General features: G+C 40.0%; 1 protein-coding gene across 6 annotated transcripts in view; it reads right to left on the minus strand.

The window, feature by feature from the left end:
- The window catches only part of TLN2 (talin 2), a 462,611-nt gene that overhangs the window by 180,829 nt on the left and 264,941 nt on the right, over positions 1-16,841 (minus strand). For all 6 annotated transcript variants that reach the window (XM_066344644.1, XM_066344645.1, XM_066344640.1 and 3 more), the window contains 2 exons: positions 8,023-8,086; positions 6,453-6,557 (listed from right to left, as the gene is read on the minus strand). In XM_066344644.1, coding sequence (XP_066200741.1) covers positions 6,453-6,557; positions 8,023-8,086 — 169 coding nt within the window. The remainder of the gene's footprint in view (positions 1-6,452; positions 6,558-8,022; positions 8,087-16,841) is intronic.

Raw genomic sequence — 16,841 nt, forward strand, 5'->3', positions numbered from 1 at the left:
TGAATCTATCATTATTTCAAAGTAAACAGTTATAAACGATTCTAGTACCTTGTTATAAGATAAACAATCATAGCAATGTATAATTTTGTTTCTTTATTTCCTAAAGTAATGCTTAAAAATATTTTTTAAAAACATCTTACAGCAGCCTCACCAGGTGGGGCCCAGTGAATAGAGCATCGGACTGGGATGCTGAGGACCAAGTTCAAAGCCCCGAGGTTGCTGGCTTGAGCACGGGCTCATCCAGCTTGAGTTCGGGTTCACCAGCTTGAGCACAAGGTCACTGGATTGAGTGTGGGATCATAGACATGACCTCATGGTCAATGGCTTGAGTCCAAGGTTACTGGCTTGAGCAAGGGGTCACTGGCTCAGCTGTAGAACCCCCTGACACCCCATCAAGGCACATATGAGAAAGCAATCAATGAACAACTAAGATGTCACAACGAAGAATTTATGGTTTTCATCTCTCTCCTTGTCTGTCCCTATCTGTCTCTCTCTCTGTCTCTCTTGCTGAAAAAAAACAAAACAAAACAAAAAACTTAGTGTATTTTATAGAATGTCCAAAATAATGTTGAAGGTAAAGATGATGTAAGGTAACAAGGTAACTTGTTCTGATCCCAATTTTTATAGATTTCTCTCTAGCATTTCTCTATTAAGTAGGATACTGATGATTAGTTTGAAATACTCTTTTGAGAAAGTACACATATTTCAGCATTTTAAAGAAATTGTTATAATGAGTGGGTGAATTTTTTCAAAAACCTTAGTGGCTTTATACAAAAAGATTATATCATGCCACTTTTTTTGAAATATAATTGACATGTAACATTGTAGAAGTTTAAAGTGTACAATGTGATGAATTGTTACATGTATATATTGCAAAATTATCACCCCAATGAGATTTTCTATATCCTTCATCTCTCATAATTACTATTTTTGTTATTGTTATGTTGAGAACATTTAAGATCTATTCTCTTTTTTTTTTCCCCCAGGAACAGAGAGAGAGTCAGAGAGAGGGATAGACAGGGACAGACAGACAGGAACAGAGAGAGATGAGAAGCATCAGTCACCAGTTTTTCGTTGCAAGACCTTAGTTGTTCATTAATTGCTTTCTCATATGTGCCTTGACCGCGGGCCTTCAACAGACTGAGTAACCCCTTGCTTGAGCCAGTGAGCTTGGGTCCAAGCTGGTGAACTTTTCCTCAAACCAGATGAGCCCGCGCTCAAGCTGGCGACCTCAGGATCTCGAACCTGGGTCCTCTGCATCCCAGTCCGATGCTCTATTCACTACACCACTGCCTGGTCAGGCAAGATCTATTCTCTTTACAACTTTCAACTGTATAATACAGTATTGGTAACTATAGTCACAATAATGTACATTAGATTCCCCAGAACTCATTTCTATTATAACTACAAGTTTGTACCCTTGACCAACATTTCATTTTCCCCACCTTAGCTGCTGGCAACTACCAATCTACTCTCTGTTTTCATAATTTTGGTTTTTTAAAATTCCACATATAAGTGGAATACAAATATTACTGTATTTCCCCATGTATAGGACGCTCCCATGTATAAGATGCACCTTAATTTGGGGGCCCGAAATTTGAAAAAAAAATGTATTACATAAAGTTACTAAACTCAAGTTTTGTTCATCTACACTCGGGGTAGTCAACCTTCTTATACCTACTGCCCACTTTTGTATCTCTGTTAGTAGTAACATTTTCTAACCGCCCACCGGTTCCACAGTAATGGTGATTTAGAAAGTAGGGAAGTAACTTTACTTTATAAAATTTATAAAGCAGAGTTACAGCAAGTTAAAGCATATAATAATTACTTACCAAGTACTTTATGTCGATTTTCGCTAAGTTTGTCGGAATCAATCTTTATAAAACAACTTACTATAGTTAAATCTATCTTTTTATTTATACTTTGGTTGCTCCGTTACCACCCACTATGAAAGCTGGAACGCCCACTACTGGGCGGTAGGGACCAGGTTGACTACCACTGATCTACACCAATGAGCGTAAAAACAAGTGCGCAAAAGCAGAAAATGTAAGTAAAAAAAAAAATCTACAACTACTGTATAAGACGCAGCCAGTTTTTAGACCCCAAAATTTTCGGACAAAGGTGAGTCTTATACATGGGGAAATATGGTATTTGTCTGGCTTCTTTCACTGAGCATGTAGTTGCAAATGGCAGGATTTCCTTCTTTTCTATGGCAGAATAGTATTACACAGTTATGTTTACATACCACATTTTGATTATCCATGGATGGACACTTAATGTTGTTTCCACATATTGGCTATTGTGAATAATACTGCAATGAACATGAGGGTACAGAGATCTCTTTTTTTGTTGTTAATTCAGTGAGAGGAGGGGAAACAGAAAGACTCCCACATGTGCCCCAACCGGGATCCACCTGCCAAGGCCCCACTAGGAGGCAACGCTCTGCCCATCTGGGGTGTTGCTCTGTTGCTCAGCAATGAAGTTCTTCTTAGCGCCTGAGGCAGAGGCCATGGAACCATCCTCAGCACCTGGGGCCAACTCACTCTAACCAATCCATGGCTGCAGGAGGGAAAGAAAAAGAAAGAGAAAGAGAGAGAGAGAGAGAGAGAGAGAGAAGCAGGGGTGGGCAAAGGGAGAGAAGCAGATGGGCACCTCTCCTGTGTGCTCTGACCAGGCATCGAACCTGGTACATCCACATGCCGGGCCGATACTCTACAACTGAGCCAACCAGCAAGAGCCCAGATATCTCTTTGACATAGTGATTTAACTTCCTTCAGATAAATACCCAGAAGTTGGATTGCTAGATCATATGGTATTTCTATTTTTAATTTTTTGAGGAACCTCCATAATGTTTTCCACAGTGGCTATACCAATTTACATTCCCACCAACAGTGCACAGGGGTTCCCTCTTCTCCACATCCTAGCCAGCATTTGTCATCTCTTATCCTTTTGATAATAACCATTCTAATGGATGTGAGGCATTACCTTTTTATAGTTTTGATTTGTATTTCCCTGATGGTTAGTGGTATTGAATATTTTTTTATGTACCTATTGGCCATTCATATGTCTTCTTTGGGAAAACATCTATTCAGGTTCCTTCCTATTTTGTTAATTTGTTATTAAGTTGTATGAATTTCTTATAATCTTTTGCAAATTAATCCCTTATCAGACAGATGGTTTGCAAATTTTTTCTTCCATTCCACAGGTGGGCTTTTTCAATTTATTTACGGTTTCTTTTGCTGTGCAGAAGCTTTTTATATTAATGTAGTCCCACTTGCTGATTTTTGCTTTTGGTGTCACAAACAAAATATCATTGCCAAGACCAAAGTCAAGGAGCTTTTCCCCTGTTTGCTTCTGGGAGCTTTATGGTTTCAGGTCTTACATGTAAGTTTTAATTCATTTTGAGTTAAATTTTTTTGAGTAGTGAAAGGCTCCAATTTCATTTTTCTGCATGTGAATGCCCAGTTTTCCCAACACCATTTATTGAAGATACTATCTCCCCAATGTGTATTCTTGGCTCCTTTTGTCAAAATTAGTTGCTATTTAAATATGGGTTTATTATAGGCTCTTGATTCTGTTTCAAATGGTTCATGTGTCTGTTTTTATACCAGAACCATACTGCTTTGATTGCTATAGCTTTATAATATAGTTAAAAATAAGGTTGTGTGATGCCTCCAGTTTTGTTCTTTCTCAAGATTGCTTTGACTATTTGGGGTCTTTTGTTGTTCCATACAAATTTTAGAATTCTTTATTCTGTGAAAAATGCCATTGGAATTCTGATAGGAGTTGCACTGAATCTGTATATAGCTTTAGGTAATACGAACATTTTAACAATATTAACTCTTGATATATGAACATGGGATATCTTTCCATTCATTTGTGTCTTCTTCAGTATCTTATAGGTTTTGGTATATAGATCTTTCACTTCCTTGGTTAAATTCATTGCTAAATTATTTTATTGTTTTTTGATGGGGTTTTTAATGGGATTGTTTTCTTTATTTCTTTCTCAATTCATTCTATATGATTTCATCTTATTTGACCTATTTATCTGCTTTACTACATTCATTAATTCATAACATTGAATTATTTCTGAATTCTTGGTTATGTAACTTTTAAAATCAGACAATGGTCAAGTAAACTATATTTACCAAAGTCACTTTAAAAATAAAATGTATACTGACCAAGCGGTGGCGCAGTGGATACAGCGTCGGACTGGAATGCGGAAGACCCAGGTTCGAGACCCCGAGGTCACCAGCTTGAGCGCGGGCTCATCTGGTTTCAGCAAAAGCTCACCAGCTTGGACCCAAGGTCACTGGCTGGAGCAAGGGGTTACTCTGTCTGCTGAAGGCCCGCGGTCAAGGCACATATGAGAAAGCAATCAATGAACAACTAAGGTGTCGCAACGAAAAACTAATGACTGATGCTTCTCATCTCTCACCGTTCCTGTCTGTCTGTTCCTATCTATCCCTCTCTCTGACTCTGTCTCTGTAAAAATAAATAAATAAATAAATAAATAAATAAATAAATAAATAAATAAATAAAGTGTATACTAAATAGAACCACAGAGTAAAAAATTAAAATTAGCAGCATTCTCACTTTCACCATGTGATAGAAAATAAAAATGTTGAAAACCAAAGTTTGAACATCGCAGCATCTCATATGTATATGAAAGTGGCCAGTACTGCCTACCTCCTTGACCCTGACCTCTCTTCAAAGATGTAATTTGAAAAAAGGAAAAAGAATAAAGAAAGGAAGAGAGGGAAGAAAGAAGGAAATGTCTATTACTTTCTTATTTTGCCTTAAATAATTTTGTAACTGAATAGTCTCCACTTGACCAAATCTTCAAGACCCTGTGATAATCAGAAGATCTGTGCTCTCTCACCAGTTATGCTACTGGCCATGGACAGATTATTCTCAGGTGCTAAACTGTCTTTGAAAAACAAATTTCTTCTTTTTTTCTCAGTTTCTCTTTCTTTTTTTAATTAAATTTGTTGGGGTGACATTGGTTAATAAAATTATGTAGGTTTCAAGTATAAAATTCTATAATGCATTGTGTTTTTACCACCCAAGGTCAAATCTCCTCCCGTTATCATATACTTGATCTTATTTCTAATTACATGTAGTTTGCTGCGTGCTATTTATTTTCCTAAATTTACTGACTTAAATGCATATTACTGAAACTGTGTGAAATCTGAGGGAAAATCATGTAAATGCAAGAAATGAATTTCATACATGAAGGACTTCAAGAAAACTCAAAATAGACGTAAAGTGATGCCAATATCAGTGGACATGATGAAAATTTAATCTCTGTCCCTATGATGTATTGGAACTCATCTGCCACCTGTTGCCCTTCAGAGTAATAAATAAAAAATAAAATTATTCTTCTAAAACAAGCAGATCTCTCCATGTGCTCATGGTAGGGATGGGAGCTGGGATCATGAAAGCAGTTCAAACAGTCACCCTAGCTAACGTAGCACAGGCCAGTGGTTAAGAACATGGACTTTGGAGTCAAAGAGACTTTAATTCAATTCTTATTGGGATTCTGTTTTGTCATTTTTAAAAGAAGGCAATAGTAATAGTTCTGCCATTATGTTGCTGATAGATTTAAATAAGGTATGCCTAGCATATAATTGCTTACTAAATGTTATTATTACTATTAATATTGGGAAATGGAATCATTACCTAGAAGGTATCAGCACCATCCAAAAATTCATTAACAGGTTAAAAACTTCCACTAATTATAATAAACTTAACTTTTAAATTATGTTTCTTAGAAACAAAGTGATTCACCCATGTTTTCTTCATTTGCAAGGGCCCAGTATTTTCTAGTATAAAACATAGTGGTTGAAGAAAAGGAAGGACTAATACAGAGTATGTGAGCATAGGATGTACAAAGGAGAAACCAAGCTAATGGGAAGGTTTATCAGTCAACCTAAGAATACGTCCATCAAGGGCCTCCCTCTGAAATTCACAGGTTGAGTTTAAAAGAACCACCTCTTTCCTTCTAGTAGGGAGGCAAACAACTCTGATGAAAACAGATCTAGATGCCACAGGAATCCCAGACCCATTTATAAGTATACATCTTAAGTTCCTTATTTACCACAAAAATTTGGTTTGGTCTGCAGTGGTTTGGTCAATAATCTTCACTTAGTCCAGGGCACTCACTCTTGATAGTCAGTCTTAGATGAAACATCCTCATGGGAACATCAAATGAGTAAAAGTGAACATACACCCTCAGTGACTGTAGAGAAGTGACAGTCAGCCTCACAGTTCATACACTTACTAGCCTCACGGTTTATACATTTCATGTGTGTCCAACAGCTAAACTTGGGACATTATTGACCAAATGCTAGGGGTCTAGGGATGACAAACTGACCCTAACAGCAAATACTTTCATAAAAGAAAGACAGGTGGCAGAGCATACGCTCTCTCCACCACCCCACCCAACCTACCTTCACCAGGAAAAAGGACACACCGTATGTCCGGAGGGACCGGGCGAGTTTGACATATTTGACCTTGGCTTCTATTTCACTCATCTCTCCACAGTTCTTGTGCTCCTGCAGAAGAGACAGTGGCAGAGACCAGTCATTTCAGCTCTGCCAGAGGTGGACTTGGAGTGAGCTGGTTACTAAACGTGGTGCATATAGTGTGGCTATGACCCATCAGTAAGCAACACTTGTGTGACAATATCCCAACTCACCAAGAGTCAGAGTACCCAAAAAGCTCTAATTCTGAGCTTCTTAACTAAAATTTGAGCCCAAACTACTATAAATTTCATAACTTTGTGCACCAATTCACATGTGTGCAGTGTGGCAGTAACAGGTCCATAATCGTAATCCAATTTTCCAAGGACTCCATGTCCCAAAAGGTTCAGCCACCAACACTTTAAATGAGCCAGAAAAATGTTCTTGTCCAGGAGAGGCCTCTTTCTAACACCCATCCACAACAGACAGTGTTCCAAAGAGCAGGCTAGACAAATGCCTGTACATCACCACACTTGGAAAGAATACTTGGCAAAAGATATGTTTATACACATGAAATTTATATTTCAACTTATATTTATATTTCAACACTGAAGCAGACTTTGCTTTTTTGGATTTACTAGAGTGACTATTTCATGGCAAAGTTGATGATAGGGTTTTTTTAACTGGCTGTCTAGAACAGACAACTCTCTTTTAGAATAAATCTGAATTTGAAAAAGGTACCAGAGCCCTGGCCGGTTGGCTCAGCGGTAGAGCGTCGGCCTAGCGTGCGGAGGACCCGGGTTCGATTCCCGGCCAGGGCACATAGGAGAAGCGCCCATTTGCTTCTCCACCCCTCCGCCGCGCTTTCCTCTCTGTCTCTCTCTTCCCCTCCCGCAGCCAAGGCTCCATTGGAGCAAAGATGGCCCGGGCGCTGGGCATGGCTCTGTGGCCTCTGCCTCAGGCGCTAGAGTGGCTCTGGTCGCAATATGGCGACGCCCAGGATGGGCAGAGCATCGCCCCCTGGGGGGCAGAGTACCGCCCCTGGTGGGCGTGCCGGGTGGATCCCGGTCGGGCGCATGCGGGAGTCTGTCTGACTGTCTCTCCCTGTTTCCAGCTTCAGAAAAATGGAAAAAAAAAAAAAAAATAAATAAAAATAAAATAAAATAAAAAATAAAAAATAAAAAAAAGAAAAAGGTACCAGTTTGCAAATTCTAGCTTCAAAAACCAATCTCTGGCCAAAGAAGCAACGAGTAGCTTCTGCCTTAGTGCATTTTAATGGCAAATCACCTTGTTTTAATGCTACCAAGATAATGCCTTTGAAATGAAAGGCATTTTTTTTCTCAGAAGAGCTAAGTAACCTTTAGCAAGAAGGTATGGATTAAGATAATAAATCTGCCCAAAGCAGAACTGTCAGATTCTTTCCTCTAGAATCACTGTTCATTTATTACATAAACCAAGTACATGCACGGGGTACAAGACTGTCACGTGTGGAGACCCTTCTTCTACTAGTAAATGAGGCTAGGGAGTGAGGAGAATAATATATTTATATTACCAATACCTGAAATATTCTCTTTTCAGCTCCTCTCTGCTTGATGTATTCTTTGGGCAGGAATTCCTTTAGACTGAGAGAGAGGAAGGAAAAAAGTACAGCAGTTATATCTGTGATGAGAAGAAAATGCTTTTCATAACGCAGTTAGGTCACTAACTTTCCCAGTATTTTTTGGTTATAATTACTGACAAACTGCCCAGCCCACGATGCAGTTAAATAGGACACAAATACAAAACCAGTCCAATAAAAAGGGCGAAGCTAACAGAGTTAAATAAGAAAGAGTTCCCAGGATATATTGTGAAGTGACACATTCAAGGGCACAAGAGTGTGTCATGCGCTATCCTCTGTAAGAAGTAAGGAAATAGTTTCCATTTTATATTGTTAATATGTCTTTTTAAAACAACAGAAGGCTATGCCTAGTGCTATTAAAAATGATTCTTTATAGGAAGAAGGGAAAAACAGGGAGGGGAACAAGGATGAAGAATAAACCTCTGTAAATATTCCTTGTAATATAGGTTTTTTTTCACTTTAGAGCCACATTAAATTGCAAACAGGGGAGGGAACAACACCTGAAAACCTAAAGCAAATGAAACAAATGAACTTAACTATATCAAGCTGACAACATAACTGCAGAGAGAAAAGTAATTTCAGGAACACTGAAAAAGTCCCTTCACTGTACATCCCTAGTGAGATACACTTAGAGATAAAATGAACCATAATAGACTTGTTATATTTTAATACCATTATTTTAAACACCTTTTCTCCCTCTTCTACATATATGCTCATAGTATATAAAATTAGGATATTATATTAAATAACATGTTACATATAATTAATATAAAGTGAATAATTATGTTAGTTGTTAGTAACCAAGTTTTTAGCATAAAAGAGATAAAAATATAAAGTTGAGAAAAAATATTGTTTTAAGTGAGAGGTGGGGAAGCAGAAAGAGAGACTCCCGCATGAGCCCCGACCAGGATCCACCCAGCAAGCCCCCACCCCTGTGATGCTCTGCCCATCTGGGGCCACTGCACTGTTGCTCAATGCCTGAGGCGAGGCCATGGAGCATCCTTCAGTGCCCAGGGCCAACTTTGCTCAAAACATTCGAGCTACGGCTGCAGGAAGAGAAGAGAGTGAGAGAAATAAGGAGAAAGAGGAGGGGTAGAGAAGCAGATGGTCGCTTTTCCCATGTGCCCTGACCAGGAATCGAACCTGGGACTTCCACACACTGATTGGGCCGACCAGGCCCAATCTGCTGAGCCAACCAGGCAGGGCAAAACTCAACAAATTTAAATGAAAACCCCACAATCTTTTGTTTTATTTGAATTGGAAATACTGACCTGCATATTTGATTCATTATCTTTTTCGTGTGTGTGTATGTGACAGGGACAGAGACAGAGAGAGACAGAGAGAGGGACAGATAGGGACAAACAGGAAGGAAGAGAGATGAGAAGCATCAATTCTTCATGGTGACACCTTAGTTGTTCATTGACTACTTTCTCTTATGTGCCTTGAACGGGGGCTACAGCAGAGCAAGTGACCCCTTGCTCAAGCCAGTGACCTTGGGCTCAAGCTAGTGAGCCTTGCTCAAACCAGATAAGCCCACACTCAAGCTGGTGACCTCGGGGTTTTAAACCTGGGTCCTCTGTGTTCTAGTCCAACACTCGATCCACTGCGCCACTGCCTGGTCAGGACCATTATCTTTTTCTGAAGAACATATTTCTTTTCTATTTGTGTCCTCTTAGGAGGCTAAGAGAAAGGACAGCCTGATGGCAATAAGCACCCAGCACCTAGGCCAGGTGGTTCTCAAACACCATCCCCCACTCAAAGACATCCCAGATCCTTAGAGAAATGAATACTACTAGCTCTGGGACAGGAAATTTATCAACTGATCCTGGACTTTTTATGCCTGAGATCAAGAAAGCTATCAAAATGACTAGAGCCAACATCAGAGATAACCACTAACCAAATATAGGCCGATTTTAAAAACTTTTTACAAAGGAAGACAGAACAGTATTATGAACACAGCACCCAGCTTTAGTGATTATAACTCATGACTATTCATGACTCACCTACTCCTTCACCCACATTCCCTCCCCTGATGAGGCAATTTCAGCATCAGAAAGAATGATCACCGCAATGGGTAAAAAACACAGATACTGAAAAATCTATAAGGATCCTTTAAAATAATCATTGGTCACCTTAAGAGGTTGCTATGGTAGCAACTCATACTGTAAACTGATAAGAGGAAAGAACCAATGCCAATCAATGCAGAAGTAATAATATAAGTCCAAAACCATCATGTAACTCTTAAGGAAACAAGGAACTGATCAAAACAAGCAGGAGTGGCTGCTAAAACCAGTAAGTGACATGTTAATGGGGAACTTTTAGACCTCACTCCTCCTGTAAACCCCTAAGCCAGCCTTTTCAGTACCAGCTTTTCGGAGTGCAGTAAGAACAGACCCTCGACTCCACTAGGAAGGCAGACTAGGCAAAGCTCTGCCTCCTCCTGTTGAAGGTTGCAGTCAACACTCTCCCTTCATGAGCCCCCACTTCTGCTCTGGCCAAGCCAGCTGTATTTGTTCTCCAGTCTTGCTGCTGCTATCTATCCTGTGATCACGTAATAAAGCAGCATAGCCCACCCACTCCTAAGACAGTACAGAAAGGGAATGCTTCCTAGAGTAAATGTTTATAAAAGGTGAGTAAATGTTTAGATATAGGTGAGACGACTATAAAATACTGAAGAGAAAAAAAATCATAAAAATCTAAAACAATTCCGTCTTCCAGTTTGCTTCCTGACTGCCTTTTAAATTCTCTCCTAGATGATGTGGTTCATGCAAGAAAGACAATGTAGAACCCCAAACAGGAGAACCCTTGCAAAGAAGAGACCTTGGTCTTGAATCAAAAGATTGGCACGTGAATGTTAAGTTGAAAGTTAAAATACAGGGTTTCTGAGAGTTAGATATCAATCTAAACAATGTGGATAGTAGGTTTTCATTATTATTTCTTGTTTTAGATTTTACTTATTGATTTTTATAAAGAGGAGAGAAAGAGGGAGAGAAAGAGAGAAAGTGGGAAGCATCAACTTGTAGTAGTTGCTTCCTATATGTGCCTTGACAAGCCCAGGGTTTCAAACCGGCAACATCAGTGTTCCAGGTCGATGCTTTATCCACTGCGCCACCGCAGGCCAGGCTATTTTTCTATGTTTAAGTGAGAGGAGGGGAGACTGAAAGACTTCTGCACAAGCCCTGACCGGGATCCACTTGGTAACCCCCATCTGCTCGAAACAACCGAGCTATCCTTAGCACCCAAAGCTGACACTTGAACTAGCCAAGTTGTCTTCAGCTCCTGGGCCTATGCTCTAATCCAGGGGTCCCCAAACTTTTTACACAGGGGGCCAGGTCACTGTCCCTCAGACCATTGGAGGGCTGAACTATAAAAAAACTATGAACAAATCCCTATGCACACTGCACATATCTTATTTTAAAGTATAAAAACAAAATGGGAACAAATACAATATTTAAAATAAAAAACAAGTAAATTTAAATCAACAAACTGACCATTATTTCAATGGGAACTATGGGCCTGCTTTTAGCTAATGAGATGGTCAATGTGCTCCTCTCACTGACCACCAATGAAAAAGGTGCCCCTTCCGGAAGTGCGGCAGGGGCCGGATAAATGGCCTCAGGGGGCCGTATGTGGCCCGTGGGCCGTAGTTTGGGGACCCCTGCTCTAATCAATCAAGCCATTGGCTGCGAGAGGGGAAAAGGGAAAGATGAGGGAGATGGAGAGGAAAACAGGTCACTTTTCATCTGTGCCCTGACCGGGAATCGAACACAGGACATCTACATTCTGGGTCGACGCTCTATCCACTAAGCCAACCGGCCAGGGCCAGGTTTTTACTATTAACAGCTGCCATTTACTACAATGCAAACACTGTTTCAGGTGCCTGACATGTTAAATAGACTAATTAAATTCTGACAAAAGAAAATATCCTATTTTATAGAGGAACATGAGGCTCCGTGACACTAACTAATTTGCATGCAATCACAGCCAACAACTTAAGCCTCATCTGCAAGCTCTAGAGATGATGCTCTTAGCCACTTACCACCCCAGGTCCCTCCAAGATACCTTAGAGTCAAAAGACATAACATGTGAGCAGTATTTCAGAACCTTCAGACAAAGAGAAATAAAATAACAGAAATACCCAATCAAATAATGATAATGATCATGGTGGCAGCAATTTCTAAGGAATGCCAAAAGGCCATTGAATTAGGGAAGGGAAATTTAATAAACACACTTGGGGGAGTGAGGTATGAATTCAAATCTAGATGTTCACCGAAACCTCCTTTTCTTGTATAAAATATAAGCTGCTTCTACAAGTAATTCCAAAAGAGGTGCCCTAAAACTATAATTTTTGGAAATGTTCACTGCCTCTCATCTGTCCTGGAGTTGCTACCATGTAATTAGTTGCCTGATCTTGGGCAAGTCACCATCTCCCTAAGCTGGATTTATCATATAAAAAGAATAGAGGATTCCTACCGAGGAGTGTTATTACTGATACGAACCAAAAACAATCCCCTCATTCCTGAGGAGCAAGGGCATCAACACTCACATACAAGGCCATACAGCAGGGTTCCCCAAACTACGGCCTGCGGGCCACATGCGCCCCCCTGAGGCCATTTATCAAGCCCCAGCCACACTTCCAGAAGGGACACCTCTTTCATTGGTGGTCATTGAGAGGAGCATAGTTCCCTTTGAAATACTGGTCAGTTTATTGATTTAAATTTACTTATTCTTTATTTTAAATATTGTATTTGTTCCCGTTTTGTTTTTTATTTTACTTTAAAATAAGATATGTGCAGTGGGCATAGGGATTTGTTCATAGTATTTTTTATAGTCCAGCTCTCCAATGGTCTGAGGGACAGTAAACTGGCCCCCTGTGTAAAAAGTTTGGGGACCCCTGCCATACAGTGTCCACTCAGCACAGGGTGGAGAAGTGAAGGGGGTGGGAGATGGAGTGTGTAGAAGAGATAGTCTCACCCAAAAGACACTGGAACACCCAGGTTTCCTGAGTCTAACCTTTATCTTGAATCACCAAACGGCTAAAAATAACATCTCAAATTTGATATCACATAAGGTTCTCAAAGAGTGATCCCAGCACCAGCAGCCGCTGACTCAAGGGGCTCTGGAGTGAGGCCAGCAGCGTGTTTGAACAAGCCCCTGACTCTGATGCTTGGTCAAGCTGGAGAAGCAACAGCACATGCGCTGAAGGCTCCAATGATGGAATCAGACACACTTGGGTCAAATATGAAAATGTCTTTGTGACTGAGAGTATTGGTTTACTAAATCCTGGTGGTTAACTGACAGGATGACATAAGTGGAAGAAGTTTTGGTTGAGTTGGAAAACACTTAGGGTGGGAAGAAGAAGAGGAGAGAGAGGATGGCATGGGAGAAGCACAAGATAGGGTTTGAGAAGCTCTCTCGGTCCCACAGAACCAGTTCCAATGCCCCCCCCCCCTTTTTTTTTAATTTTCTGAAGCTGGAAACAGGAAGGCAGTCAGACAGACTCCCGCATGCGCCCGACCGGGATCCACCGGGCACGCCCACCAGGGGGCGATGCTCTGCCCATCCAGGGCGTCGCTCTGTCGTGACCAGAGCCACTCTAGCGCCTGGGGCAGAGGCCAAGGAGCCATCCCCAGCGCCCGGGCCATCTTTGCTCCAATGGAGCCTCGCTGCGGGAGGGGAAGAGAGAGACAGAGGGGAAGGAGGGGGGGGGAGGGGGGGAGAAGCAGATGGGTGCTTCTCCTGTGTGCCCTGGCCAGGAATCGAACCCGGGACTCCTGCACACCAGGCCGACGCTCTACCACTGAGCCAACCGGCCAGGGCCTCCAATGACCTTTTGGTGTGAGAAAGGGACTCTGCCTAGAGGTGCAGAGATGGCTCAGGGCTGGACACATTCAGAGGTTCCTGGTTTGAAAGTTCTGGAGTCTGGAAGTAGTTAGAGAGGTAGGCACCAACCTTAGCAGGCTGCTGCCAGAACCACCAAATAGACATCACCTCCACAAACTGATAGAAGCTCTGGGCGCAAACAATAAAGAAACTAGTGGGTGAGCAGTGGTGAGAAACAGGAGGTAAGCCAGCACTGGTGAAGAACAAAAGCAGAAATGCTTCCTGGTGAGTTTGAAGCCGGACTCTGGCCAAATTATTCTGACACAAACACACAGAAGCCCAAAGGAGGAATATGTGTTTGAGCATATGCCAAGAGAAAAACTGACTTCAGACTTCCTACTGTGCTGAAGGCTTAGCTCGTTGACTGTAAAATTATCTTGAGTTTGAAGGGAAACATTTCCAAGTCTATTTGAAATTCTTCCTCAACAGAGATTCACACCCTGGGTTGCTCTGTGTTCTCAGTAGAATACTGAGGAACATGCAAACAGTATGGGGGGCTACGACAATCAAGGATGACAGGTTTCCTCAGTCTGTGACCTACCCGCCTGCACCCAACCACTGGACCATTTACTCTGCAGCATAGAGTCATGGAACCTTTTTATCTGACCACCAATGCCTATTAATTTTGTCTTTGCCACATATTAAATATCTAACTTAAGTTGGATACAAGCTTTTATTACCTCACATAGACTATCATAACTTTTTTTAATGTTAATTGTGGAAACATTTTGAAACATACAGAAAATTTATACCTCATAGTTTATATACCTATATCACCAAGGATAAAAATAATGTTACCATGTTGTGATATTTGCTTTATGATTGCTACCGCTCTGTTTTTACAGAATAGAGGTTACAAATTTAGCTGAAGTCCTATACCATCCTTCTCCCTCTCCCTAATGGTAGTCACTTTCTTAAAGTTAGTTCCAATGTGTTATTTTATGTTCCCACATCACCTTGTATCTATAAACAATACACTGTTTCTCTTTATATTTTCATATTCAACAGTCATATTCTGAAATGTTTTGTTTCTTCTGTAAAGTACTTTGGTGTTTTCATTCACTTAAATTTGTGCCCACCTGTTGGATATGAAAAACTATATTCTTACTGATTTTGCTTTTCAGATTATTTCTGAGACCGAGTATTTTTCTACATCTTTATAAGTCAGTTGAATATCCGCCTCTTTAAAGCACCTAATACTATCCTGGGTGATTTCTTTCTTAGAAGATTTTTCCCTTTTGAATATTTTCTGAATATTAATTTGATCTTTGTAGTATGCTTTGAAAATATGCAAATTTCTTCTTCCAGTCTGAAGCTTCATCCTTAAGTGGGTGATGTCTTTTGAATAATATTGTAAGTTTAATAAAGGTAGGTTTATCAACCTTTAGGACTCTTTTACCACTCTACATCAATAATAGTGTTTTCACAATAGCTTTGCAAAAAATTGGGATAGTTCATGTAATTTCAATTAGCCTTGGTCATTCTTGAGCCTTGACTAATCCATATTAAATTTTTGTTAGTGTTAGTGAGATATTCATATTATCTGAAATAAACTGGGCCTTGTTTTAGTTTTTTGGTTTTTTTTGTTGTTGTTGTTTTTTACAGAGACAGCGAGACAGTCAGAAAGAGGGATAGACAGGGACAGACAGACAGGAATGGAGAGATGAGAAGCATCAATCATTAGTTTTTCGTTGCACATTGCGACACCTTAGTTGTTCATTGATTGCTCTCTCATATGTGCCTTGACTGAGGGCTTTCAGCAGGCTGAGTGACCCCTTGCTCAAACCAGTGACCTTGGGCTCAAGCTGGTGAGCTTTGCTCAAACCAGATGAGCCCGCGCTCAAGCTGGCGACCTCAGGGTCTCGAACCTGGGTCCTCGGCATCCCAGTTCAATGCTCTATCCACTGTGCCACCACCTGGTCAGTCTTGTTTTAGTTTTTTGATTTAGCATTTTTTAACTGAGAAGGCAATTTCAAGATTATATTATAGATCTATCCAGATTTTCTAATTATCCATTTTACCTAGATTTTCACATATTTTTGGCTTTAAGTTTTCACTTCATTCTTCTATTATAAAAATAAATCTTTATCTGAAGTTCTGCTCCATTTTCATTACTAATGTTTACTTTTGCTTTTCTCTTCTTTTGCTGCTTTTTATCAAACCGATCAGATATTTACATATTTTATTGATTTCTTCAAAGCAGCAGCTTTTCTGTTAATCCTATGATTTGTATTTTGTTACTTTCTCTTGACTAAAATATTTTCTTTATTCTATTTTGATCTTATTCTACTTATCACTCCCTGAGGGAGGTATGTTAAATTATTCCACTAAAATTGTGTATCCAAAATTCTTTGTGTAATAGTGTCTATTCTCTTTTTATATATATACTTTAATGTAATGTTAGCTGCATGCAGGTGTACAATTACTAGATCAGCCTGTTGAATCAGTCAGTCCTTCTATCTTTATAATGACCTTTGCTATCTCCACTTATGCTTTGCATCACAAATCTATTTTGTGTGACATTAAATATCATTTCTCTTGCTTTTATTTATTTTTCTGGTGCATCATTTTTTTATGTCTTTACTTTAAACTTTCTTCTATCCTTGAATTTTAAGTATGTCTTTTAGAAATAGTATAGAGCTGGAATTAATTCCATCCAATCTGAGAACTTGTTTATTTATTTATACAGTTGACCCTGGAATAATGCAGATGTTAAAGGAGTTGACCACTGTGAAGTCGAAAATCCACATATAACTTTTGACTCCCCCAAAACTTAACTACAATCAGCTCTTCATATCTGTGGATTCAACTAATTGCAGGTAAACATCAGCACTTTTGATCCATGGTTGGGAATGGGGAAAAATTAACCTTTTTTG

Source organism: Saccopteryx leptura, chromosome 6 (genome assembly GCF_036850995.1).
Source record: "Saccopteryx leptura isolate mSacLep1 chromosome 6, mSacLep1_pri_phased_curated, whole genome shotgun sequence".
NCBI lineage: Eukaryota > Metazoa > Chordata > Mammalia > Chiroptera > Emballonuridae > Saccopteryx > Saccopteryx leptura.